The 27,447-nt window shown below is 37.8% G+C and overlaps 1 protein-coding gene across 1 annotated transcript in view; it reads left to right on the top strand.

The window, feature by feature from the left end:
* Window positions 1-27,447, top strand: part of LOC122773511 (cell adhesion molecule 1-like) — a 169,256-nt gene that overhangs the window by 139,221 nt on the left and 2,588 nt on the right. The window contains exons 3-9 of the mRNA XM_044032269.1: window positions 3,977-4,123; window positions 10,418-10,570; window positions 14,187-14,324; window positions 21,258-21,416; window positions 25,189-25,285; window positions 26,382-26,554; window positions 26,650-26,667. Coding sequence (XP_043888204.1) covers window positions 3,977-4,123; window positions 10,418-10,570; window positions 14,187-14,324; window positions 21,258-21,416; window positions 25,189-25,285; window positions 26,382-26,554; window positions 26,650-26,667 — 885 coding nt within the window. The remainder of the gene's footprint in view (window positions 1-3,976; window positions 4,124-10,417; window positions 10,571-14,186; window positions 14,325-21,257; window positions 21,417-25,188; window positions 25,286-26,381; window positions 26,555-26,649; window positions 26,668-27,447) is intronic.

Below are 27,447 nucleotides of genomic sequence, written 5' to 3'. Positions count from 1 at the left end.
ATTTCTTTTAAGTTAACTGTAACTTAACTCTTTCTTATACCTTAATCTTTAACTTTAAAGTCATTTTAAAAAAATGTGGGCAAATTCATTGAATTAATCACTTTGTTAGAGTGAGATGAAAATTTAGATTTTACTCGTGTATGGATGTGGTAGATATGTAGCTATAGGGCCTGTAGCTAGTTAGCTAAGCTTATCTTAGTTCAGACATTTTTGCTCAGCCCAAAAGTTAAAAAAACAAAACAGCTCTAGTAATTTAGCATAATCGTAAATCTAACATGTAGTGTGACTCTAGGTTCATGTTTTGGCTAAAATAATCGACTTGTATTTCACTTTTTCAAAATTAACTGTAACTCCACTCTTTCCTGGACCTTAATATTTCAATTAAAAATAATGAAAAATTAGGGCAAATTAATTACATTAATCACATTGTTAGACAAAGTGAGATGGAAGTATATTTAGCTATAGGGCAAACTTTGCTTCTGCCCAAAATGTAAAGAAATAAAATCTTCAGTGCTTTTAAATGAACACATTTTTCATTTTTATGAGGTCTAACATGTACCTGACTATAGCTGTCTTTTAAATGAGTGACTGCTAGACCTGCAATTAATGTTCTTTTTTAATTATTAACTGTAAGAGCTAAATATTTATAAACCCTTAGCTAACACCCTTAACTGAGGTTTGGTTTTACTAAAAGGTAAAGCAAAACATATTTATAGTGCTGTTAAATTTACATATCTTTAATCTACATAAAGTCTGACACTTGGGTTTAATTATAGCTGTCATTTTTCTTGGCAAAGATTCAAAGATAAGTGTCTTAGACCTGCAATTAATGTTCATTTCTTTATTCAGTGTAATTGCACTCATTAACCCTACTCGAAGCTAATAGACAATTTGGCAGAAATTAATTAAATTTAGCACTTTGTAAGACAAGAGTTTGATGAGAATATTGATTTCACGCTCATGTCCTTGTTGTAAATACAAAGCTATAGAGCTGACCGTCAGTTAGCAGTGCTTAGCTTAGATTAGCTTAGCCTAGCACAAAAATGTTTTGCTCTAAGGTAAAGAGGGAACAAATACAGTGCTCATTAAGTTAATATATCTTTAATGTACGTAAAGTCTGACACATAACTTTGACTTTAGCTGTTTTCTTGAGTAGAAGTAGTAGAGTATACTTAAAAACAATGGTCAATTCAACTTAAAATGACATAATTACATACGTTGAAATGGATTCATCTTACGTTTACGCCATATGGATCTCTGTAAACTTTAAGTTGAGCTTGGTGGTTGAAGTAGTTGCATTGTTGACATGGTACAGCAAGTTTAAACAGCAAATGATCATGATTTGATTGAATGAAGGCTTTATTATGAAGATTTGAATTTTATACAATAAAAAAATCATATTTAATACGGAGTAGAATGGAAAAAAATAAATGTAGACTCTTTTATAACACATGTTTTATCAGATATCCTTTAATATTGCATTCACGCCAAGTTTTTACATACAAAGTGAAAGCACAGATGCAAGATGAACATTTTCAATTTTGGCCAACAATTTGCATTGACGTGACGACTTCTGCTCAAATTGAAGGAGAAATATTATCATTTCTGTGCGTGGACACCTGCAGCACAATGACAAAAGTTGCTACAAGTACTGGGAACAAAAACAAATAGGAGAGAGCGTTTTTCCTGCCAATATGGCGGAATAAACAATATGACATTTTTACACATTTGTTAATTTTAATGTAAACCATCAGTGAGTTTTTTTGTTGTTTTTTTTGGTGTGAGCAAATTAAGACAGGACAACAAAATATATCAGTGTACTTTTGGCTTCGCTGAGAAACTGGCAGAGGGAAACAAAAAACGAATGGAGGTGTGATGAGGCAGCTGAGGAAAAAAAACATAAAAGCAATAATATCACAAAATGATAAAAGGCCAAAAATACTAGTCGTCATGTGAGTGAGTGTAGATCAGGCTGTAGATGAGGGGAATTGAATGTGTTTGCATAATTAAGTAAAGTCTTTGTGATGATATCTGACAGAATCAACAACGAAACAAGACTTTTTGAGACTTTTATTTTGAAGGAAAAGTGCAAAAACATGAGTCATGTCAGTGCGATATCTCACATGTTTACACTTGAAATATGAAGCTCATGCTGTAAATATTCTCACTGCTATTTTTATTATTATCTGGATATTTATTATTTTTCTATATTGTTTTAAATGTAAACATGAATTTGCTGCTGAAAACTCCTTAAGTTTCCACAACTTCTCTTCAATAATTTATCTTTTTTTATTTTATCTTCATAAACTTATTTCTCCTCATCTTATCTAACATTATCTCAACTTACTAACTCAACTCATCTTATCTTAACTTATCTTAAGATTGTTTTGAAACCAGAAATCATCCTTACTCCTAATGCTTTTTTGTAGCTGCTACCACAAGGTGACTTTAGATTGTGCATGTGTGCATGCATGTGATAGGGGGGGAACAAAGCCAGGCTTATTTTTTTTGGGTTGTTGTTCTTTGTGTGTGTGTTGTCATCTAAGTTATGAGGACATGGTAGCAAGGTCTGCCTGTGGCATCATCGCCAGTTTGACTTGGACACTCGTGGCACTTTTATTCCTAGAAGTACAGAACAGAACCTGTGAGCACATTGAGCACACACTGGTCACATGGAGGCTCAGATGGACGGCTCTGATGAGGCTTAACCACAAACAGCATCCAGGCTGCATCATCGCTCTGCTCTCGCCTCGCCCCCCCCGCCGTTTCTACTATTTACCGTTTTCTTACACTCTTTCTCCGTCGCCTTTTTCCTACTCATTCCACCCTCCGCTCTCCCTCTCTCCCCCTCTCTCTCTCTCCGTACCTCTGTGGGCAGCGGAGCTTACAGTCCATCTGGCACTGATTCACAGAGAGCCCACACAGAGCTGGGAGAGATCACCAGTGACAAACAATGCACACGGCTCCTATATTAAAGGATCAAACATGGCTGCAAACACACTCTCTCCACGGCCTATTCACATATCCTGATACAGTGTGTTAACACGCAGTGACTGATGTAAGAAATACAATACATGTACTTCATTCTACCTAAATTTACTGGCTACTACACTTGTACCTCCATTTGAAAGAATACAATTGGTTCATCCAGTTTTAATACCGCAGTATGTTCTTGTTATTTTGTACCTGTAAAGCTTTTTTTTAATCCTTTATTAGCCTTTAATGTTGTACTCTTTGCATTGTTATTATTGCTGTAAAAGCACTTTGTAAACTCTTAAAAGAAGCTATATAATAATGATAATAAGAATAATAATACTCCACCATGTTGGCAGGAAAAGCTTCCTGCAAAACTGAACCATCAGAGTTTGTTCGCACTTATAACACAGCACTTGACAGACTGAATGGAGCTGACCAGTATACTGCCCCCTGGTGCTTTTCAGGAGTATGATAATTGGTATTTTTAACTTTCTGATGTACGTTCACTCATTCGCTTATGTCTTGCAATGAAAGCATGTAAAATAAACAAAATATCAAAGCGTGTTCATGTTGTCTGGAAGTCACATGACTCACGTAGTTTATACCGCCTTATACTGCCCCCTGGTGCTTTTTAGGAGTATAGTGATAAACTTTCACTCGTTCTCCTCTGGAAAACGCTTACATATCACAATAAAAGCATGTCAAATAAACAAGATATTAAAGCTTATGCATGTTGGTTCCGCATAATGATGCCTAATGAGCTCAGGATGTCACATGACTTTGTTTATACTGCCATGTTGGTGCTGCTTTTCAGGAGTATGAAAACAGACTGGAGCAAACATCACTCCAGACCTGCAGAAACCCAACATTTTCACCTTTTCCTTCATCCTACTCCAGAGAACCCTTAAGACATCGCAATAAAAGCACGTAAAACAAACGAAGATATTTGAAATGTCACTCTCTCACCTATTTCCTTTTTTTTTTCTCGTGTGACGTGAAGTGGAAGATCAGAACCTGGCAACGGACAACGTGTCTGTGATCGAGGGCGAGACGGCCACCATCAGCTGCAGAGTGAAGAACAACGACGACTCGGTCATCCAGCTCCTCAACCCCAACAGGCAGACCATCTACTTCAAGGATGTCAGACGTGAGTGTTGGGGCCTTATTGTTTCACCAAAAAGAAAATATAAAAGTGATTTGGTTGTCGTTACAATACAGATGTCAGTTATCACAGTATTTGGTAAGTTTTCTGGTGCCCTGACACTTTAACACAGTATAGACAGTACAGAGTTTTTCCCTGGATTCATGTGAAAACAGCCTAAAAACAGCCCAGTGCCTACAAACAACATGTTAGAGTACCAGGAAAACTAAAAATATTGATGTGAAATGTTAGGATTTTTCTTCAAAAAATTATTTGTGCAAGATATTTTTAGAACCAGGTTTCAAAGGTGACTTGTATGATTGTTAACTTGCTTGTTGATTTACAAATTAATGTTTTAAATGCTTGTTGTTCTCTATTAATGATCACATTATTATTTTTTTCTTGTTATTGTTATACTATGTTTTTAATTATTGCAGGTTTGGTACTTCGTACATTATAATGGTGTAAAAACCATAATAATGAATTAAAGTGCAAATAATAATATAATTTGACACGATAAGATATAAAAGTGAACTTAATATAAAATGTATTTACAGACGAGTATTAGGGCCATGTAAAAAAAACAAAAGAAAACAGCATGAATTCTGAGATTAAAGTAAGAATTCTGGGGAAAAAAAGTAAGAATTCTGAGAGTAAAGGCAGAATTGTTATTTGAATTCTGACTTTAATCTCAGAGTTCTGGAAAAAAGTCAGAATTCTGAGATTAAAGTAATAATTTGAGTTTTTACTCGTAATTCGGACGAGTATTAGGGCCACATGTAAAAAAAAACAAAAGAAAACAGCATGAATTCTGAGATTAAAGCAAGATTTCTGAAAATAAAAGTCAATTAAAGGAAGAATTCTGAAATTAGTCAGAATACTGAGATTAAAGTAAAAATTCTGAGATTAAAGTCAGAATTTTGAATTCTGGAAAAAAGTCTCTTCCGTATGTATTGATTTACCGACAACATTGAACAACTCACAAAAGAACATAAATGTAATAGAACGATAAAATGTAATAGAACAGAGTAGAACCCCTCTGGTTCTGGCTCTGTGTTTTCAAATTCCACATTTAAGGTGCAGGAAAGACGTGACGTTTTATCTAGCGAGCCAAATGTGGCCCCCGAGCCTCAGGTTTGAGGTCTGTGATCCTGTTGACGTTTGATTTTCTGTGCTAACGTGATTCCATCTGCCCTTGACTTTCCGACTCTTTCGCTCTGAATGTGGCAAGATCAACATGAGATAATTCACACTGTAACAGTGTCCTTGACACGGTCTGATTCTGTGATAATCTCCCGTAGATTAGGGTCATATTGAACGGTAAAGGGTGTCTTTTGTCATTGTATTTTAATCTGGGATCTGAGTGCAGATTAAAGGTGAATGAGGAACAACCTTCACTTCCCTCAAAAACTCGCAAAACACGTTGCTCCATTTTCTGAAAACACATCGTCATATTTGAACAAAATGAGAATCTGTTGCAGAGGAAAAATGTATCGATATAAAGCATAGGTCATGTTGTGCTCTGCATTTTAAAGACATTGACAACTCTAACATGAAGGAGCACAGTCAGAGATTGTTAGCTCTTACATCCCAGTAACGATCAATATTAGCTGCGTACGTTCAACTAAATCATTCCCTGAGTTTAAGACAACCTGGCCACCCGTTTCTTTTTTTCTTTTCTTTATCGAGCCACTCCCTGTGGAGCTGTAAACATTTTCACTGTCTGTGGAGTTAAAGTCAACACCACAAAAACCTGATGTGAAGCCGCAGTGTTTCTATTCCAAAACAGAGTATTACTGTAGGATAATGTTGTAATATTACAAGATTGTGTATCATTATTTAATTTAATTTAATTTAATTTAATTTAAATATTCTCCTCTTGTCGCAGGTTGCAGCTGTTCATCTTTGCTTGACTGATGACTTTATTCTCATAATATTCCGACTTCTTTCTTATAATATTACGACTTTTTAATATAACAATTTCTTTTTTGTCAGAAACTGCACATACATTATATACTAAGTGCATAGTGTCCACATACAGCTTAGGTTACCACCCTGACAGAATTATGTATATGTTGAAATGTTTCACATGTCCTCATCGTTCACCTGTCCTCGTCATTCACCTGTCCTCATCGTTCATCTGTCCTCGTCATTCACCTGTCCTCGTCATTCACCTGTCCTCGTCATTCACCTGTCCTCGTCATTCATCTGTCCTCATCATTTATCTGTCCTTGTCATTCACCTGTCCTCATCATTCATTTGTCCTCGTCATTCACCTGTCCTCATCATTCATTTGTCTTCGTCATTCACCTGTCCTCATCGTTCACCTGTCCTCATCGTTCATCTGTCCTCATCATTCATCTGTCCTCATCATTCATCTGTCCTCATCATCATTCACCTGTCCTCATCGTTCACATGTCCTCATCATTCATTCACCTGTCCTCATCATTCACATGTCCTCGTTGTTCCCTGTTTTTCCGGTTTCCGGTGTGTGATTTTACTTTTTTCTTATTTTGCTTTTTCATTTCTGGCCAACATTTTTTTTATTCAGTAACAGATGTGATTTTAAAAAGTAGTGAAGTGCAGTAACTTAAAGTTAAAGTAAATTTACACATTTTAAAAGTGCACAAAAAAATATTCAATCACAGTAACATTAATTCATTACTTTCATATTCATTACTGAATATGACTAAAACCTAACACAGCAGGGCAGCCAATCCCCCATTGCTCAGCGTGTGTGTTGTGTTAGGACCAGACCTAGGGGAAAACCTGATCACAACATGAATAATGAGACTCCCAAGAAACCACCAGCAACAAGTCAAACAAACCATTTTAAAGGTTTATTAAAATCAAGCACAAAATGTCTGCTGGCAGTCTGGCTGTGAGTGGTTTGAGGAAGTCCACTGCAGCTGGGATGTTCAGGACTCTTACTCAGATTCCTCCTGTGCAGGACCAATCAGCTCCCAGGATCCACCTAGACTCACTCACGCACATGTCATTCACTCAAACATGCACACCTGTAACCCATCACACTCACATGCAGACACATACACACAGGGAAAAAGCAGGTGTAAAAAAAAAAGGATGGGTTCAACAGAAAAGGGTCATTTGTAGGACCAATGCCGTCGCTCCACACCCTGAAATACTTTATATACCTGTGGGGTGGGGGGGGCACCCTCGTGTTTGTGTTTGCCCCCTGTAATGTGGTCTATATTGAAGCCCATGGCGTCCCTATTTCAGCCCGTGTTCCTAAAGCACTGCTTCTTCTAGCGTGAACCCCCCTCCCCTCCTTCCCTTCAGCTGTTGCCATTGTTACCTGTCAACTGGGCCGCGAGACACAGTAACACGTCTTTGTATACAAGCGAGAGGACAGCAGTGACATACACACACACACACACACACAGGATGATATAGCAGCTTTGCAGTTCCACTGAAGGCCCAATAAACACATTTCTATCACCGCAAATAAAGATGAATTATGTCCCAGGTATGGAGGCCGAGCGCGTCGCCACCGTTTATTCTGCCACATTCATGCAAAATGACGTGCAATTTGGCAGAGTTGTCACCCGAAATGGGAAAAATGAGCCTTTATCAGCGGAGGTTGGACCTGTGGACGCACGGCTGATGTAATGTCACACCGTTATTTATTTATTTGCCGCTTCTTCCTTCTTTTCTTGCCCCCGGTGAGTTGCTTGACTTTGTGCTACAGAAAGGTTTTGATGACGAGGTTTAATATTCTTACTAAAGCACTAAACTGCTCCTCCTTTTTTTTGCATCAAATACCTCTGTCTGAAATCTTTTACTGTCACAACTGTGTCGTAATCCGTAACCACGCGATGAAGCGACAGAAAATAAACCTGCAGCTGTTTAAATCTGCACTGTGCTTTAAATTTGAGCTCATTATTTAAATGTCCAACACGTTATGAATGACTATGTCACCATATACACAGGTTACAACTATATTTTTGTATGTTAATATATTTTTTCCATGTGATCTTTCAACCATTAATGAAGGTTCACTGGTCATTGCTGTGTACTTTTGTGTTTTTACTTCATCAAAAACTGACAAAATACACAATTTCTTACTCCCTGAATGAGGATATTAACTTGTTTTCTTGTCCTTTCAAAGTAAAGCGACTGAATGTTCACTGTGTTATTAAATAAGATAATAGTAAACAGGATTAATCAATTGACACCTGAATATTTTGGAATAAAATGTGCCTGATTCAACTGGGTCCCGAACAGTGCGAGCCACTACTCCGCCGTGTGGCTTAAATAGGAAGAAGAAGAAGAGCTAAAACCAGTCTTTTATGTCAGGGAAACGTTTCTCGACATTTTAATATTAAAGTCAGAAGTAGAAGCTCATTTTCCCCTAGACCACCATTCAAAATGAAGCTGTTCCATCATTGTCGCCCCCTGGTGGCTACGTGGCTAGCTCGTATTAACTTTTGGATGGACCATGGCCAAGAGGAAAAGGAAAGTGGGCTTGTGATTGGAGGGTCGCTGGTTAAATTTCAAGGCCTGGGTTGCAAGGCAGCAGTGCTCATTTCGTGGTCGAAAAGGAGACATTAGGTAAATAAAAATAAAGTTGTTTGACAAAAACGAAGATGAAATCTACTGACGTAAATGTTGGGGGACAAACTGGGAGAGAAACAATCAGAAGAGAGGAAAAATAAAAGAATAAGGACATGTTTTTGTGTTATTTTTAGCTTTAGTAGTCGTTTAGCAGGAGTTCAGGAAGTTCAGGTCATGACAGAGCTGATCATTTTTATATGATAATGTGTCGCAGTATACAGGTGTAGACTCTTGAAGTGCATCAGCGTCATTGTGTCCCCCCTTTTGAGGAGAAACTCCTGAAGAGCACTCACATTACATTGGGCGTACACTCATAGATAAGCAACATTTTAAACCATTTGGTCAACTTAAAATTGAGTTTGGATTGGACAACAGAGATTTTTACAGATTTCTTCAATTAAGACACTTTTATGAGACAGAAATTAAGAAAGACCTCTCATTGGAAGGGAATGATGTGCTTTAATGAAACAACAAGGAAGGAATACATTGTATATAAAAGTGAAATGGGATAAAGAGTTTAACATTGAGTTGTCTGAGAGTGATTGGCAGTCCATTTACAAGACCCAACACACATCCACAAGTTCTAAGAGATGGAGGGAGTTTGGTTGGAAGAACTTAACACGTTTTTTTATTACACCACAAATTAAACATAAACAATTGGGTCAACAACAATTCTGTTGGAGACAATGTGGGCAATTGAATGCCAATCACTCTCATATATTCTGGTCCTGTATGAAAATACGATCATTTTGGGACGGGGTTCTGAGGATCGTGGAAGAAATATTTGGATATAATATTCCTGATGACCCCAGGTATATGTACCTGGGACTGATACCAGATGGGGTAATAGCTAAAAACGATGTATATCTGTTCAAGATCCTATCTCTTGCGGCTAAGAAAGCCATTACAAGAAGTTGGCTGAAAACTGAACCACCTGGACTGAGCCACTGGCTGGATATTGTTGAAGAAATTCGATCAATGGAACAAATGACCTATAGCCTATGGATGAAATTAGAGTTATGTACCGCGAGATGGACAAAATGGCATCTTTATGCGAGATAGTAGTGTCTTCCCCCTGTATTTGTGTTTTGTTCTTGTTTATTGAATGAAAGATAAAGTTAAAAAAAACAAAAAAAATTACATTGGGCGGGCGGACGAGGATTGTCACGTCGACGGCTAATGATTGCAACGCAAATAACAAACTCGGTGAAGTCGGTACTGAGAGTAGGCGTTCATTAGGAGGGGGAACTGATAAAGAAGGCAGGTCCAAACATCAAAAGAGCAAAGATGTTTATGTATAAAAAAAAAGAAAAGACGAGTCTTGGCTACTTTTGATTTAAAGTTTCAGGCGTCCAAACCCTTTCCATTTAACTCATTATGCATGTTTGAATGCTTCTCCTCGATCTGGTTTAATGCGTCCAACCATGACCAGCAGCAGCAGCAGCAGCAGCATTTGAAGACTTCCTAGCTTGTTAGGAGTCCTCATGAGCACTCTTCATACTTGGCTGTCTGTGCGAGTGCTCTCTGGACTGTAAAAGCTGCTTTATAAATCAACTCTGAATCACGGAGAGACTCACTTTTCTTTTACTCAATTAAGAGGAAAGCAGGCGAGCGGGCCGTCCGTCTCATTTTTCGTCCCTCCTCATCCTCACCTGTCTCCATTTTTTTTCCCCCCTCCCCGTGTCTCACGTATTCACGTTCCCCTGCTCAACTGTGTCCCCACAGCTCTGAAGGACAGCCGGTTCCAGCTGGTGAATTTCTCTGACAACGAGCTGCGGGTGTCCCTGTCCAACGTGTCACTCTCCGACGAGGGACGCTACGTTTGCCAGCTCTACACGGATCCTCCCCAGGAAGCCTACGCAGACATCACTGTCTTGGGTAAGAGAAACACACTCATCGCGCTCGTCTCACAGACGCTGAAAGCGGTTTTAATCGCTGATCCCGTTCGTTATCTCCGGCAACTGAAACAAAAATGTCAGCCAATTAGGCTCTCGCGGCGCTCAACAGCAGAACGGAAGAGGAGCAGATGCTGAACGAACGCGACGGCGGCTTCGGGCCGCGCGCGTCGCTTTCCCTGGCAGCTGTGTTGACTCTGTGAATCCGAGTGAATGTTGACTCGGCTGCTCGGAACGATTCCCCATTGAGGAGTCAGCTGTGCCACACTTTGATGCTCCGCGGTGAAATTACTGTAGTTAAGCTTTATTATACATGCAGACATTCAAGGAATTAAAAGCACTTGAGAGTAATTACCCGAGTTGTACAATTGAAACCTAGCTGCAGTTTTTTATCCTCTCTCTGAAGCAAAGAGTTGCATTAAAGAGTCCTTGAAATAAACACCCCGCTGATTCAAGCGCCTGGAATTTAGCAAGTTGTGCTGTGATGACTAATTCAAGACATGGGGAAAAGTGAGGATTACACCGTTTTTTTGTAGATTTCACACGTGTGAAAAAATGGAGGATTCAAGCGCAGGTTAGCAAAGTTCTACTACAAGTTCTTGTACCGCTGTATCCTCCACATGAGGGTCACGGGGTCACACCCCGCACATGTCGTCAGTCCATCACAGGGACACAGAGAGAGACAAACAACCATCCACACTCACACTCACAGTCAATTTAGAGAACCTGGAGAAAATCCCACACACACACATGTGAACGCCATGCAGAAAGATCCTTGTTCTGACCGAGTCACAAACCGGGTCGTCAAGTTCTGACCACTACACCAACCGTGTGGGCCCAGAAAAGTACAGAGAAGTACACAAGTGCAGAGAAGTACAGAGAAATATGCAAGTGCAGAGAAGTACACAAGTGCAGAGAAGTACACAAGTGCAGAGAAGTACCGAGAAGTACACAAATACAGAGAAATACAGCGAAGTATGCTAGTACAGAGAAGTACAGCGAAGTATGCTAGTACAGAGAAGTACTCAAGTACAGAGAAGTACAGCGAAGTATGCAAGTACAGAGAAGTATGCAAGTATAGAAAAGTACACATGTACAGAGAAGTTCACATATTGAGAAATGGCCTTTGTCCCATAAACCAGTCTCAGTTTCTCAGTCCTGATCCTCGGGGATCCACTGCCATGTTTTATATGTCTCCTTGCTCCATCACACCTGATTCAAATGAACACTCGTTATCAGTCTTTTTCAGAGTCTGATTAAATGTTAAACTCTTAATTAAAGTTTGATTTAAATACAGACAGGAAGAGCTTCTGTTCACAAGACACACAATATCTGGATTATTTTTATTTTAAAAAGTAATATTAAGTTCAAAGGACCATTGAGGACCCTTGCAGCTCTTTTCTGTAGCATTTTGAATTTCAGGTAAGAATTTCACCTCAGACACTTCTGAACTAACTCACTGTTAAGATGTGTTTAAAAAATCTGTTTATTTTCTGGAAGAAAAATGTGTTTTCTGTATGAAACGGAATTTGTTTCTGCGTGAATGTGATTATTGTGAGACGGCAGACGTTTGTGTTTTTCTGAAGACAACTCCTTATCTTAACTTATATTATATCAGGGGTCAGCAAGATAATTTGGTCAATTTTTTTTTTTTTCTTCGCAATTGAATTGAATTGACTGAAAACATAATTTCTTATTCAACTAATCTTTTTCTTCGAATGTAAATGAATTCATTTTGTATGAAAATGGCAAGTTTAAGAGATTTAAAACTGCTCTTTGACTTTTTTCAAAATAAAAGGCACTGAATTCTGCATTTTTGTGAAGATCAGCAAACATGTTTTTTTTTTTTTTACAAAAAATCAGATTTTTGAATTAATCTCCCGGGCCTGATATTAATTCTGGTGGCCAGTTTTGTCCCACAAGCCTCCAGTTGCTGACAACACTCTCATATTTAGCATAAAAAAAGATTATTTATTCAGTATAAGGGAATAAATCTGTTAAAAATGATTTTCACAGCTCTTTTATGAGTTAGAATTTTTGAATTTTGGGTAAGAATTGCACCTTAAATACAAAAAAATCTCAAAGGTACATTTTCTGAATTTACAGTTGAATATTAATCCAAAACATAATATCTAGTTCTACTAACCCTTTTTCTTCTAGTCCAAGTGATTTAATCGTTTATAAAAAAAGATGTTTTGGACTGAGTTTGTCTTCTTTAACTATAAAAGCCAATTCTGCATTTGTGTAATGAAAAATCAGATTTTTTAATTCATCTAAAGGTATTGTAAAGTATTGTCCCATAATATCATGATAAATTGTGCAGCTGTTAAAAATAATTTTTGAATTTTGGCTAAGAATTTCACCTCAAATCCCCCAAAAATCTGTCACTTTCTAGAAGAAAAGGCCAATTTTCTGAATTAGCAATTGAATAGTAATCCAAAACATCATCTTATTTCTTCTGATCAAAATAATTTAATCTTGAAAAAAGGAAAAAAAGGAAACATTTACTCATGATTTAAAACTGCTCTTTGACTCAGTTTGTCTTTTTTCAGAATAAAAGCCACTGAATTCTAAATTTTTGTGAAAAAATTATGTTTGAATTCATCTTAAGGGCCGGATATTAATTCTGGTGGCCAGTTTTGTCCCACGAGCCTCCAGTTGCTAACCAATGTATTATATAAAGATAATGTCATGGTGAATCGTCTTTGCTGTGTGTGTCAGAGTTAAAAAATGACAGCTGATTCGCTGGCGACACTCTGGTCTGTAACAGTGTGGAGTTATTTTCAGAGTGTTTTCACACCTGCACTTTTCAGTCCGGTAAAACCGTGCCGTGGTTCATTTCCCCCCCTGCTGTGATGGGTTTGGGCAGGTGTGAACACAGTAATCTGTGAACTGTGGAAACAGACAAACAATCACACCCAGTCCCCGAGGAGGAGGAGGACAAACTCTCCGTCTGTGACTTCTCCTTGAGAGAATGTGTGACGTGAGAAATATCAGACGTACAGAATCGGAAATACTTTAGATCTGTGGATGTGAAAATGCACTTTTACCCACTTCCCACTGTTCAAACCCCTGTTTAATCCCATTGTTGTTGTTGTTGTTTTAATCTGATCTTGAATCATTGGGAACCTGGTGTAAAATTCTGAGAAAAAAGTGGGAATTTTGAGATTAAAGTCAGAAAGTCTGAATTCTGATTTTTTTTTTTTTAAGTGGGAATTCTGAGATTAAAAACAGAATTCTGAGAGAAAAGTTGGAATTCTGAGAATAAAAGTAGAATTCTGAAAAGAAATTTGGAATTCTGAGATTAAAGTCAGAATTCTCACTGAATGAGTATGAAAGATATGTGAAAAAATAGTGTAAAACACCTCATCGACTAGAAATGCTCTATATACATTAGCAACTCTTCTTCTGATTTTATTTGTTGGTTACGATTACAGATACGTGAATTTTGTACCTAACTTCAGTAAAGAAGTATTTGTACTTTGTTACATTACAACACTGGTTATATGGAGCAAAGAAGCTGAAAAGTCAGAGGAACTTGTTTTTTAACTATTAAAACAAAACCAGTCTCTGAATGCTGCTGTTTCTGTGTGACTCAGTTCCTCCAGGCAATCCGATCATCGACAGCCGCGAGGACGTGGTCAGTGAAGGCAACGAGACGGAGCTCACCTGCACGGCCATCGGCAGCAAACCAGCCGCCTCCATCAGGTGGATGAAAGGAGACCAAGAACTGACAGGTGAGTTTTACACTGTCCACTTCTCTGTCTCCACGACACGTATATATGTGGAAAATATACTACTAACCTTTGAAAATCACTCATGTTAACTGACGTTTATTAAGGATAAAATAATGACTTTCTTTATTTTTCACCAGTTTTTTCCCCTCTTTATTATCTGTTGTGTTAAATCCTCAGCTGTTTTGTCTCTGTGACAGCATGTGATGTTCAAATATGCATTTACAACTGCAATCATCTGTCTTTTTCCTTCATCTTCTAATAATAATTTCAGCAGACTACATACACACTGAGAGGTGTAATGCTGCATTAAGCTATCTAAAAATGACCAGACTAATGCTGGACTTACATACTCTTACAAACTCTTAAAGACATTTTTAAGACATTTTTAATTCAATAATTGATGCAAAAATGTATTAATTTACAGGAAGGCAGGATTTATTTGATTAGGATATTTGTCAGGTAAAGATTACCCAGTGTGAGGAATCTATTCTGGTCATTGGTGCAAATGTAATGTGTTAGACAAGAGCAAATAAATATTTGGAAAAAAATAAGAAATTAATACTACAAATGCAATTATTTACAATAAAAAAAACTATATAGAGATGTAGAGACGATACAGTGACACAGAGAAACATCAGAATCTCAGAATTCTGACTTTTTCCTGAAAATTCCAACTTTAATCTCAGAATTCTGACTTTTTTTCCTCAGAATTCTGACTTTAATCTCAGATTTCAGATTTTTTCCTCAGAATTCTGACTTTAATCTCAGATTTCAGACTTTTTCTTGAGAATTCTGACTTTAATCTCAGAATTCTGACTTTTTTTTCTCATAATTCAGACTTTAATCCCAGAGTTCTGACTTTATTATCACAATTCCGACTTTATTCTCAGAATTCTGACTTTTTTCTGAGAGTTCTGACCTTTTTTTAATATAATTGACCTTTTTTTTTTTTTAGATAATTCTGACTTTAATCTCAGAATTCAAATTTTTTTTCTTTTTTTTTTTCTTCTCAGAGTAGTTAACAGATGTGGTGTTTAAATTTATCAGAATCATGATTTTTGTTACAAAAAGCTCTCCCAGTGCAAGCAATTTACTCGTCGTTGGTGCACATGTGTTAGAAAAGAGCCAAACAAATAAATATTAGGGAAAAAAACAAGAAATGAAGACCACAAATGCAGTTATTTACAATAAAAAACTACGCATTTAAATAATGAACAGAACAAATAAGCCTGCACAGTTAATAACCCTCTAAATATTTCTCCTTCATTTACAGTAGAGACACAGAATCATTTCTGCCACTAAAAACCTCCTGAAATGTCACACACTGGACCTTTAATCTCTATTCCAGCGGCAGCAGCAGGTCGTTACAGACCAAGAGTGGAATATAATCCGAGGTGGTGAAAAATCGTTATTACCTCTCCGTTATGATTAGTGGCCATCAATTATTCATTACGCTCTTTTTGTCGAGCAGGGAGAGATTTTCATTTAAGTCGCATCGTATTCGCACAGAGTGGATTTCTCCTGTTGTCACGTTGCGTGTTTGTGTGTGTGTGTGTGTGTGTGAGAGAGAAACGGAGAGGATCCATTTGGCTCGTTTGAGAGATGAAATATTTAGACGAGAGCGAGTCTGACGCTAAACGCCATCTGTGCCGCTGGCGTTCCTGACCAAGAGAAGAAGTCAATCTCTGTTTATGAGTTGTCGGATGTTGCGAAGTGGAGGGAGGGACAACGGAGCGTTCCAGTGTCAGTGGGCGGAGCGAGAGAGTCACGTCCTCCTGCAGCTAATTACACAGACGTGAGCACCAGCATGTGTTGACATTCAAACGTTCACGTCATGAAAAAAACACCATGACGTGTCATCAGATGTTAAGGAAACGGCCCATGTCCAAGCGGACACGGAACTTGGCTTGTAACCAGAGGGTTGCCAGTTTGATCAAGGGCAAGGTACCCAATCCCGATTTGGTCATGTTTGGACACTCTAAATTTACCATCCAGGGTTGTCCTCGTGCCAGTCAAGCCAAGCCTGGATAAATGGGAGGGTTGCATCAGGAAGGACAATTTAATCAAACATGTCACTGTGGTGACCCTTAGAGAGGAAGAAGCCGAAATGAAAACAAGTTAAATAAATAAATGAATGTATTGTTTTGGTCCGATAATGCAGAGCGAGCACCTAGACGCTTCCCCTCTCAAAAATGTCTCAACCAGAGGAGAAGAAGAAGAAAAAGTTAGAGCTAATGGCGTCTTTCCGTCATGGTACAGTATGGTACGGTTTGGAACTGTAAAGACCTGGGTCAGGATGTGTTTCCACTGGGAACAGTACCTACCTACTATTTGTAATGGAACATTATGTTACATAACGCTAACATAAAAAAAAAATCGGCATCATATTTGCATATAAGAAAAACCTGGCAGTCCCCGCCCAGCTGCGATGTTTTGAAATTGCAGTAACCGTTTTAAACTCTAAAGTTTACTGTCGTACGTAATATTTTGCACTTGTTATCACCTTTAAATAAACTTTTAAGAATTTAAAGTCCATCTGTGTGTCGCTAAGACTGTGTGACGACTCATTCAAACGCATTTTTAAAAAGTGGTCGAATTGATCTTACAATTATTATTATTATTATTCTGGCAGGGACTGGTGACAGAAAGAGAGAGAGAGAGAAGGTGACAAAATGCTGATTAGCATAAATGACAGCTGTAATATTATTTAAATGTAGCACAGAGTCTGGTGTTCAGCTGCTAAATACAGGAAGACGTTTGTTCCGTTGGACGGCTTTCAGCATTCGAATGATGTGTTTTTTTTATTTTGATTATGACATTTAATCAGAACTCTGAAGTCAGTGGCATTTATTTGTGGAAAAACTGAGCTATTTTTTGACACATTTGGGGAGGAAAAAAACACCCAAATGTTACATGTGAAATTTAAAATTCATGACAGCAATAATCACTTTTCACTGAGAGATATTTTTATATACACTTAACGTGGAAAAAAAACAGTAAATCCTCAGTATTTACACCCATCTTTGGACAAAAATAAGCAATTACACCCCCCGGGTCCAATTGGTTAGCCCCAACAAGGCTCTTTAAAAACAGCCTCTTGTCAACGACACTGTCACAGTCTCATCGCCATGACAGCGCCGATACCAGGAAATCACCACGGAAACAGAGAGAAACTATAAAACATGGCAAGCAAAACTGTATTTATTATCTGGAGCTTATCACACGAAATACTGAGCACATAAATCAACTTGTGAATTGGTGTCGTAGTAAATTTCTCTTGAAAAATGTTAAATTTAACTTAATTTAACGATAGAATTGTTAATTCATTCACTTGTCCACATCATTCACCTGTCTCATTATTCAATCACCTGTCTCCATCATTCATTCATTCACTCACCTATCCTCATCGTTCACTCAACTGTCCTCATTATTTACTCACCTGTCCTCATCATTCACTCACCTGTCCTCATCATTCATTCACCTGTCCTCATCATTCACTCACCTGTCCTCCTCATTCACTCACCTGTCCTCCTCATTCACTCACCTGTCCTCATCATTCACTCACCTGTCCTCATCATTCACTCACCTGTTCTCATCATTCACTCACCTGTCCTCATCATTCACTCACCTGTCCTCATCATTTTGTGTACTCAGTTACAGTAACAGTGAGTAAATGTAATTTATTACTTTCCACCTCTGGTTGCCAGGTTGTGAAATATCCCCCTCTGGGCTCACATTACGGAACTGATTCATCGCTCGCTCACATTGCTTCAAAAATGTCAGAAAAAGATGATTCAAAGTTGAAACTCATAATTAAAATCCACTTTCCCACTGGCACCAGGATCACCCTGCACACATTTGTATTATCTTAATTATAGCCTGCGTTATTGATGGATTTTATTTTATTTATTTATTTATTAATTTTTTTGGCTGAGTAGCAGCGGCTCAGTGGAGCCGCTGAAGAGAGCGACAGAAAGAAAATGTCACCCTGAGACGCCGCCACGCTTGGCTGCGTCGGGATTGATCGGCGGGTTGATGCTCATGGGAGCGTTTGATTTGACATCTCTGCTGCAGCGGCGCTCGCTCACTCACTCACTCATCACATCGCAGGCCTGACTCTACCCGAGCCGCGCTTCTTTACCCTCATCTGTTTTTTTTAAGTGACGATGATAATTGACAAGCGTTGATTGGTCCATGCGACGCGAACGACTCTGTCTCTGTTTGAGTTTGATCATCAAACCGTGACACTGAACTTTTACAACGTTTACTGTCTGACATATTTATTTAAATTAACTCTGTCAGAAGGTTTTTTAAGGCCATTTTCTTGACTTTTAAATTGTGTTTTCTCACGCTGCATGAGCCAAATGAGAAGCAGAGCATCATGGGACCTGAGAGGACATAGCATGTCTTTGATACTGAAGCATAGTTTTGAATTTAAACCCAGGGACCCAAACTCAAATGACAATTGGGCCACTTATCTGGCCAGTAGGGGGCATGTCAAGTGTAAAAGAAAATTCTAACTTTTTGGTAAAAAGCAACTCTTCAGTATGGGAGGGAGAAAGTTACAAAATATTGGAGTCATCTAAAATTATGTTTAAAAATGCTCGCAAACATTTTATTAAAAATAAAGACCCCCGAAAAAAAATCTTGCGAAAAAAAAAACAACCAAAAAATCTTGTAAAAACAGACCTGGAAAAAGAAATATCTCGTAAAAATAGACCCAGAAAAAAAGTCTTGTAAAAACAGACCCAGAAAAAAAAGTCTCGTAAAAAACAGACCTGGAAAAAGAAATCTCTCGTAAAAACAAAAAATCTCTGGTGAGAACAGACACTAAAAAGATCTCTCGTAAAACCGTAAAAACAAAAACAAAAAAAAAACACGTAAAAGCTGACCTGGAAAAAAAATCTCTCGTAATCTGCTCATATTAATTTTGCACTTAAAAATGAAAACGTTTAAAAAAGTTAATGAATTAAAGTTTAGTCAAACCTTAATTTAGCTTAAGTTATATGACGACAACTTACTAAGTTTGGATTGAATAAACACATTTTGTTATTTAAGTCTTTTTATTGTTTACCATCTGGCAGTGAAAAACAAATACATTTTTCTTCATGTTTCACACCTTTTTATTCCTGCTGTTGTTATTGTTTATTATAAGTGTTTTTTTCTACAAATCAGAGCAGATTTTTTATTTTATTGTCTCAGATTTTTTGCCACTTTTCTTATAGTTTTCCTCTATTTTCACTAATGTTCTGTTTCTCCAGTTCATGTTTCATACCTGCTCTGTGGTGACATTATTTATTGTGGTGACAGTAATTTTAATAAAAATATAAAGTAATGATTAGTAATTATTTAAAGTAATTAAAAAAAAACAAATAAAAAATGAACTTTAACAAATGTTGCTTAAACTTTTTATGATGTTTCTGAAAACAGAAAAGGAGGATTTCTGTAAAATTATAATCTCTGTTTCATCATCTTTTATTATTTCTACAGTCAATGAACTTCAGTCTCTTTTCTCTTGTCTTTCCTCTTCTCTTCTTTTCTCGTCTTTTCTCTTCTTTTCTTGCCTTGTCTCTCCTCTCCTCTCCTCTCTGTGTTGACCATTCCCTGATTTCATGTAGGCATATCCTGGATGAGTGGGTGAGTGTGTGGGCGTGTGTTAATATCCATTAAGAGGCTACATAGGTGTGAAGTGGTGATGATCAGCTGTGGAACAACAGCGTCGCTCCCCTGCGACAGACGAGCTGCAGAAGTGAGGTCTGCAGGTCAGAGCCGTGGCTCTAATTATTTCCTCACTTCATTAAGTTGCGAGTAAACCAGCGCATGCAGCAGCGCTGCTAATGCGACGCCCCTGTGGCTTTGTAATGCTCTCTGAATGAATGCCCTGTTATGACCGCCCCGGGGGCGCGGCGGGCACTGGATTAGACTGCAGGGTTCGACTCCCAACGACGCAACTGCACCGACGTTCATTATCAGGCTTTACAGTAAATGAGCTGGACACTCAGGGAAACCTGTTATCTGTACCCTGTCCTTTGTCATTTGTCCCCTGTCCTCTGTCCTTTGTCCCCTGTCTGGACACCAGCGTCAGCAAGTGGTCAGTTAAATGTCATCTGTAAGTGCTCGGCTTTGACGACTCAGTGGCTCAAAATAGTGCTGACTATTTGCTGGATTTCTGATTTGTTTTTGAGCCAAACGTTTTATACCAGGGCAGAGGATTAGAGCCACGTGTGTGGAATTAGATTTATGTCAATATTTTTCACGTAGCAAGCAACACTTTATAAATTGAGCAAAACAAGCTTCCTAAGCCCCACCCCATGGTCAGAATGAGGAGGAGTTGGAGCAAACAAAATTCCAATCATTGCAAACAAAAAGCGTATTTACGACAAATAGAATACAATATTTTTGAATGAATATATCCATATTTTTGTATTTTTCATTTTGTAGTTCATTTTGTTTTGCTCAATACATAAAGTGTCGTTTGATTCTTAAAAAAACATAGATTTTTTTTAAGAATTTAAGAATTTTTTTATTGATATTAATTTCTTTGTAAACAAAAGTTTTAGCAATTAAAAAGCCAGAATTCTGCCTGTAATCACAGAAGTCGGGCTGTTTTCCAAATCTTGAAAATATTGAGTTCAAAGTCAACTTTATTGCCAGTTCAGCCACACGTATGAGAGGAACTGAAATTGTAAGTCGCTTTGGATAAAAGTGTCTGCTAAATGACATGTAATGTAATGTAATACTAAAAAATAAAAACATCAGAGTACCACAAAACAAAACTCAAAAAGAACTAAGTAAATGTTAAAAAAAATGAATAAATAAAACATTAATTCACACTAAAACAAGTGCAACAATAACTTTTAAATAATATTTAAAAAAAAAAAACAGAATTTGGTTTAAAAAACACTTTCACATTTTTCACGTTGATGTCCACAGGTGAGACGACGGTGGAGGAGACGTACGACAGGACATTCATCGTCACCAGTCGAGTCCGGTTTTCCGTCAGCAAAGAGGACGACGGTGCACCGGTGGACTGCGTCATCGACCATCCAGCTGTGAAGGACCTGCTGGCTCAGAGACACCTGGAAGTGATGTGTGAGTAACTTTAATCTGTGGTTAACGGAGAAAGCTTCACAAACAACAGCAGAACCTGGTCGATTTACTGCATATTTGTGAGGCTGAGACATCTGACGATATTGTAGGTGAAAAACAGACGTTTTTGAACATTTAGAGGTTTTCAATGATCAGCCAACTGTCAACCTTATGAAAACCACAACCACAAGACACTTTTATTGGTATGGAACAGTCTAAAAATTCAAATGAAAATATTATATATACTCATTAAGATCAGCAGTGTGTGCAGCGCCAACTTTGACGTAAGAAATGCCAGAGATGTCAATAAAAATGTGATTGAAACAGGCACCGCTTTATCTCTGCTAAACAGACAAGTTTTAATCTTGATTTTATGGACCATAAAAACAGAAGAACAAAAAAAGTTCTCGACAAATGAACTAATTTTGCAAGTGCAGTGAGTGAAGGAAGGAAGGAAGGATTATATAAGGTCAAAATTTAATTTCTACTTTCATCTTATTAGGAAAAACTTTTTACATCAGCAGTTTCCCAAAGATCTCTTCAAACACGTGCTAATTCTTTAACCTTTGACCTTAACCGCACATGCCTTCTTCCACCACAGAAGGAATGAATCACTGAACTGGAATGAACCGACCTCATCTGTGTTAAAACCAACAGAGATTATTTTCTCCTGCTCTTACAAGTTCTCACCAAGTTTTTGTGAAATTCAGTGCAACTTCATTTTGGCTTGCTCCATCCACGTTTCACATTAGGGGGGCGCTACAGAGCCCTACTGCGACGTACGGGTCTGAGCACTATGACGATATCGTGTTTTCGCCACAACTGGCCTCCGTGCCAAGTTTCCAGAGTTTTTATGCATGTTAACCCCTCAAAAATGAACAGAAAGACACAGAATAATAATAATCTGAAGGAATCTGTGCTCGGGCCTTAATAATAATCCATTACAATAGTCATATATAATAGGATCCTAATTGTAGAGAATAACCAGAAAACAAAAGTGAATAGAGCCAGGTAATCTGTAAGACAAAATTAGTCTTATAATAAGGTATGAAAAAGACACAAAAAGATGAAGAAGACACAAATATGGTCATCACAAAATAAGGTGATCATAAAGATACACAGAATGACCACAGAGCTGTCAAACAATCAAGAAACAAGGATGTTACAACTACAAAGTGTCCAAAAAAGACACAGAAAGACAAACGACAGACACAAAATGACCATTGACAAATGGAAAATGTCCACAAAGAGACTTGAAACAACTTGCAATGAGACACAAAATACAAACACGTTTACTGACAAGTGAAAGACACAAATAAAAGCAGCTGCAAATGTAAAACACACAGAACTGTGAAACAAAAAGAAAGACACAAAACATCCACAAAGCTGAGCACAATAGAAAGACACAGAAAGCTGAAGGACGGACAACAACAAAAAAAATGGTCACCAAATATAATGAATTGACCACAAAGATGCACAGAATGACCACGGAGATGTCAAACATCAGCAGACAAGGACATTACAACCACAAAGAAGAGCAAAAGAGGCATAAAATGATGAATAAGACACAAAAAACAACTGTCAAGTAAAACAAAATTACATAAAGATGCAACGAGATGTCAAATATCATCAGGCAGGGACATATCGACCACAAAGATGAGCAGAAAAGAGACGAATGAGACATGAAAATGACCATCAAATAAAAGTAAATAACCTTAAAGATACAAAGAGACGTCAAATATCATCAGGCAAGGACATATCGACCACAAAGATGAGCAAAGAAGAGACAGAAAGAGAAGAATGAGACTCGAAAATGACCATCAAGTAAAAGAAAATTACCATAAAGATGCATGGAGATGTTAAATATCATCAGACGAGGACATTACAACTGAAAGATGAGCAAAAAAGACCTTAAAGAGACAGACAGAGACGAATGAGACTATCAAATTATAGCAACTGACCATAAAGATACACAGAATGACCATGGATATGTAAAATATCAGCAGACAAGGGCATTTCAATCACAAAAAATACCAAATAGAGGCACAAAAAGATGAAAAAGACACACAAATGACCATCAAATTGACCATAAAGATACAAGGAGATGTCAAATATCATCAGTCAAGGACGTATCGACCAGAAAGATGAGCAAAAAAGAGACGAATGAGACACGAAAATGACCATTAAGATACACAGAATGAGCACGTACATGTTCACTATCATCAGTCAAGGATATTTCAACCCCAAAAATGACCAAAAAGAGACACAAAAAGATGAAAAAAACACAAAAAATGACCACCGGATAGAAGAAATTGAACATGAAGACGTCAAAAATGATCAGTCAAAGGACATTACAACTTACAAAAATGATCAAAAAGAGACAGAGACAAATGGCCATCAAATATAAGCAATTGACCATAAAGATACACAGAATGTCCGCGAACCTGTTAAATATTATCAGACAAGGACATTTCAACCATGGCGATGAGCAAAAAAGACCTTAGAGACATTAAAATCACCACCATGAGACATGAAATAATTACAAAGAGACACAAAAACACCAATCATGAATAAAACTGCATCGAACCGCAGGTTTACAGTCGTCAGTGGGTGAAGAGAGAATCCTAGCAGCTGCTCAGTGTATCTTCTTTTTTTTTTTTACCTTCTTTTCCACTGATATCAATGGATCAATAACGTCCTGTCATTCTAATCCCATCAGTCACCAGAGGAGAAGAGAGAGAAGAGAAAACTTTTCTCTTCTCTTTCTCTCTCTGGTGTCAAATGTCAAATATTTAGGATTTCTCTCTCTCTGTTAAAACATGGCATTGATTGTCGAGCGCGAACACAGTCTCTCTTACACTATTAAACATCAAAGAAAGGTTATGGTTCCCTGTTGTCGTCTGTGTAGAATATTAATTCTTTCTTTTTTCGCAGGTAGACGACTGTTTTGTGTGACCTTTTCCAGGAAAAAGAGAAAGCTTGACTGGAATCGGGTGACATTTGGGTTAATCTTTGGCTGCCATTGATAAGAGCGGGAGGGGGGGAAGGAGGGGGGAGTCTGAACACGCGGCGTCATCATTTCAACACTCAACTGTTCAACTTTAATAATAGAGCTAATTAATAGAAGCATCTATTGCTATTCCTCCGCGTTTCTTATTATTATTTTTCCTCTTCCACCAAAAGTTTGCCGCGTACAGTAACTCATCCCACAGTTTTGAGGAAAAACCCCACACATCCTATATCAAAACGGGTGGATCGGGATTGGTTTGCTAAGTGTTTTGAGTAACCATGGCGACAAATTGCGAACAATTTCCACAAACGGTCTAAAAAATGACCACAACCCAGCCCATTTTGGAGCCTCACAGTGTCGTCATAGTTTGGCGTTGAGATGTGGTTGAGACTTTAAACAGGTTCATATGACTTGAGACGTTTCTCACCTAAATCAAAATGTTGATTACGTTTTTTACACAATCGCAGTTTAAGTTTTGGACTTTTTTTTTGATGTTTTCAGATTTTATAATGAGTGTGTATTGCGCCCGTCAGTGTCACACTCCCATGTCCCTGCTTTGGAATTTGTTTGTTTTTTTAAATGAAGGCAAGGATGATTTTAAAACTGTAATTTCTCTGTCAATTTCTTTGTGTTTTCAGGGGGATTTATTTGATTAGTTTTACTTGTAAGTTTATGTTTTTCTCTGGTTTTCTGTGTTTGTGTCTCTTAATAATGATGTCCTATTTTCTTTGCTACTCACATTTTCTGGTTCATAATTATTTTCAGATAAACCAGAGGTGAAGATCGTGGTGACGTATCCTGAAGGTTTAACCAGAGAAGGGGACAATTTAGATTTGACGTGCATCGCTGAAGGAAAACCACAGTGAGTATAAACCCCGCAGATTAAAGAACTTTAAAATGAACACATTAAAGAACACAGAAAATGTTGTGTGATAATTACAATTACAACAAATTACAAGACCTTCGCTAAGACTTAAACACTTATATATATATATATATATATATATATATATATATATATATATATATGTATATATATATATACATAAATACATATATATATATATATATATATATATATATGTATTTATGTATATATATGAACATGTTAAATTGAAATTGCCACCAAATCCGTAATACAGTTTTGCCCATTATGAGATGTCTACTTCTTGAAAAATTGATAATTTTGTGGGTAGATTCTTACCAAAATTTAATGGGAACATACTCAGGTGATCTCCTACCCATGACAAAAAAATCTGATAGATGCGTCAAAAAGTCTAGATGGGAAGTTGGTAAAAGGAGAACACATTTATGCTGATGATAACATAATCTCCACGATGGAGGTAAATCTGGAGATAAACTGATTTGTTAATCTGTGGCTGAGATAAACACATCTGAACTTGTTCAATGGGACTGAACCATGTTACATTTAAAGTACCCCAAAATCCGTAATATGTGATTTTGTTCAAATTTATTGAGTTTTGACAGATATTTTTTACAGTTTTAGAAATAGAGATTTCTTGAAAATGTGTTTATTGTGACATCGTCAGTGGGCAGATTCTTGTTCTGGGAACATACTCAGGTGATCGGCTACCATTGGAAAAAAACAGTAGATTATGTATTGCCAATTGTATTGCCAATCCCGTAATACGTAGTCTACAGTTTTGCCTTATGTAAGAGATGATTTCAGGTGATCAGCTACCCATCCCAAAAGATTCAGATTGTTCTGTAAAAAACTGTGGACAGAAAGTTGCTAACAGACAGTCAAACTTACGCCGATGATAACAGAAGTTATTTGGAGGATGTAACAAAAATCGCAACTTGAGTTCATACAGCTTGTGTTGATATATCGCTTGATTTGGCTGTTGTGTGAGAGACGTCATTAAACAGGAACCTGCCAATGTCCGTTGTCTGACTTGTCTCACACCTGAGTGATGCGTGTGTGTGTGTATGTCCAGTCCTCATCAGATAAACTGGCTCAGGGTGGACGAGGACGTGCCGCCTCACGCCGTGGTCACCGGCTCTGATCTCTACATCGAGAACCTCAACAAGTCCTACAACGGCACGTATCGCTGCGTCGCGTTCAACACGGTGGGCGAGGCCTACGACGACTACATCCTCTATGTGTACGGTAGGTATCCTACTCCACCTGCACCTGACCTTCAACCTTTCCTCCAGTGTTTCTTTGAACCTTTTCCTCATGTCAGCATCTATGGTCTAATGCAGGGGTGTCAAACATACGGCCCGGGGGCCAGAACCAGCCCGCTAGAGGGTCCAATCCGGCCCACGGGATGAATTTGTTAAAATTTCACACTAATCTAAACGTAATGTCAAATGCTCCAGATACCTGTGACTAAATGTTTGTGCCTTTAAAGATCCTGTGTGATGTGTAAATAGTAAATTTAGGCACGATATTGTTGAAATTGCACTTATATTTCTCAAGAAATGTCATGTTTTGTAAAATTATCCTTCATTAAATGTAAAACAAAGGAGAAAAAACAAAGGGGTTCTTGTTGTTCATAGGTTATTATGCTATTATTTTCCTATTTTTACTGGTCCGGCCCCCTTGAGATCAAATTGTGTTGTATGTGGCCCCTGAACAAAATGAGTTTGACACCCCTGGTCTAATGAGACCTGGGTTTTTTCACTGCTCTTAAAAGAATTCTTAGTAAATCGACCACCAGTGAGAGTGGTAGATCTATTTAAGCCTCGCCCCCACACTCGAGGATAATTGGCCATATTTGGGTTCCCGATCCGGTCCTTCTGGCAATCGTGGGTGTGTTCTGATGGAATCAACTTGTACAAGTTTATTCCGTCTTCTCAGTCGTGACTTCATCGCGCACACAACAGCTAATAACTGACAACGCCGGCAGTCTGCTTATATTCTCAAATCGCGCAAATTTTCCGTGAGATCCTAAATCCCTGGAATCTCCACCCTGAAATGTTGTGGTCCTGCATCTGATATTAATATTATCGGACCTTTTTTACCCCAGGTGAAAGTCACTGTGATCTGAAACTGACATC

The sequence above is a fragment of the Solea senegalensis genome, linkage group LG8 (assembly GCF_019176455.1).
Source record: "Solea senegalensis isolate Sse05_10M linkage group LG8, IFAPA_SoseM_1, whole genome shotgun sequence".
NCBI classification, from domain to species: domain Eukaryota; kingdom Metazoa; phylum Chordata; class Actinopteri; order Pleuronectiformes; family Soleidae; genus Solea; species Solea senegalensis.
This window is presented reverse-complemented; position numbering and strand designations above follow the sequence as displayed.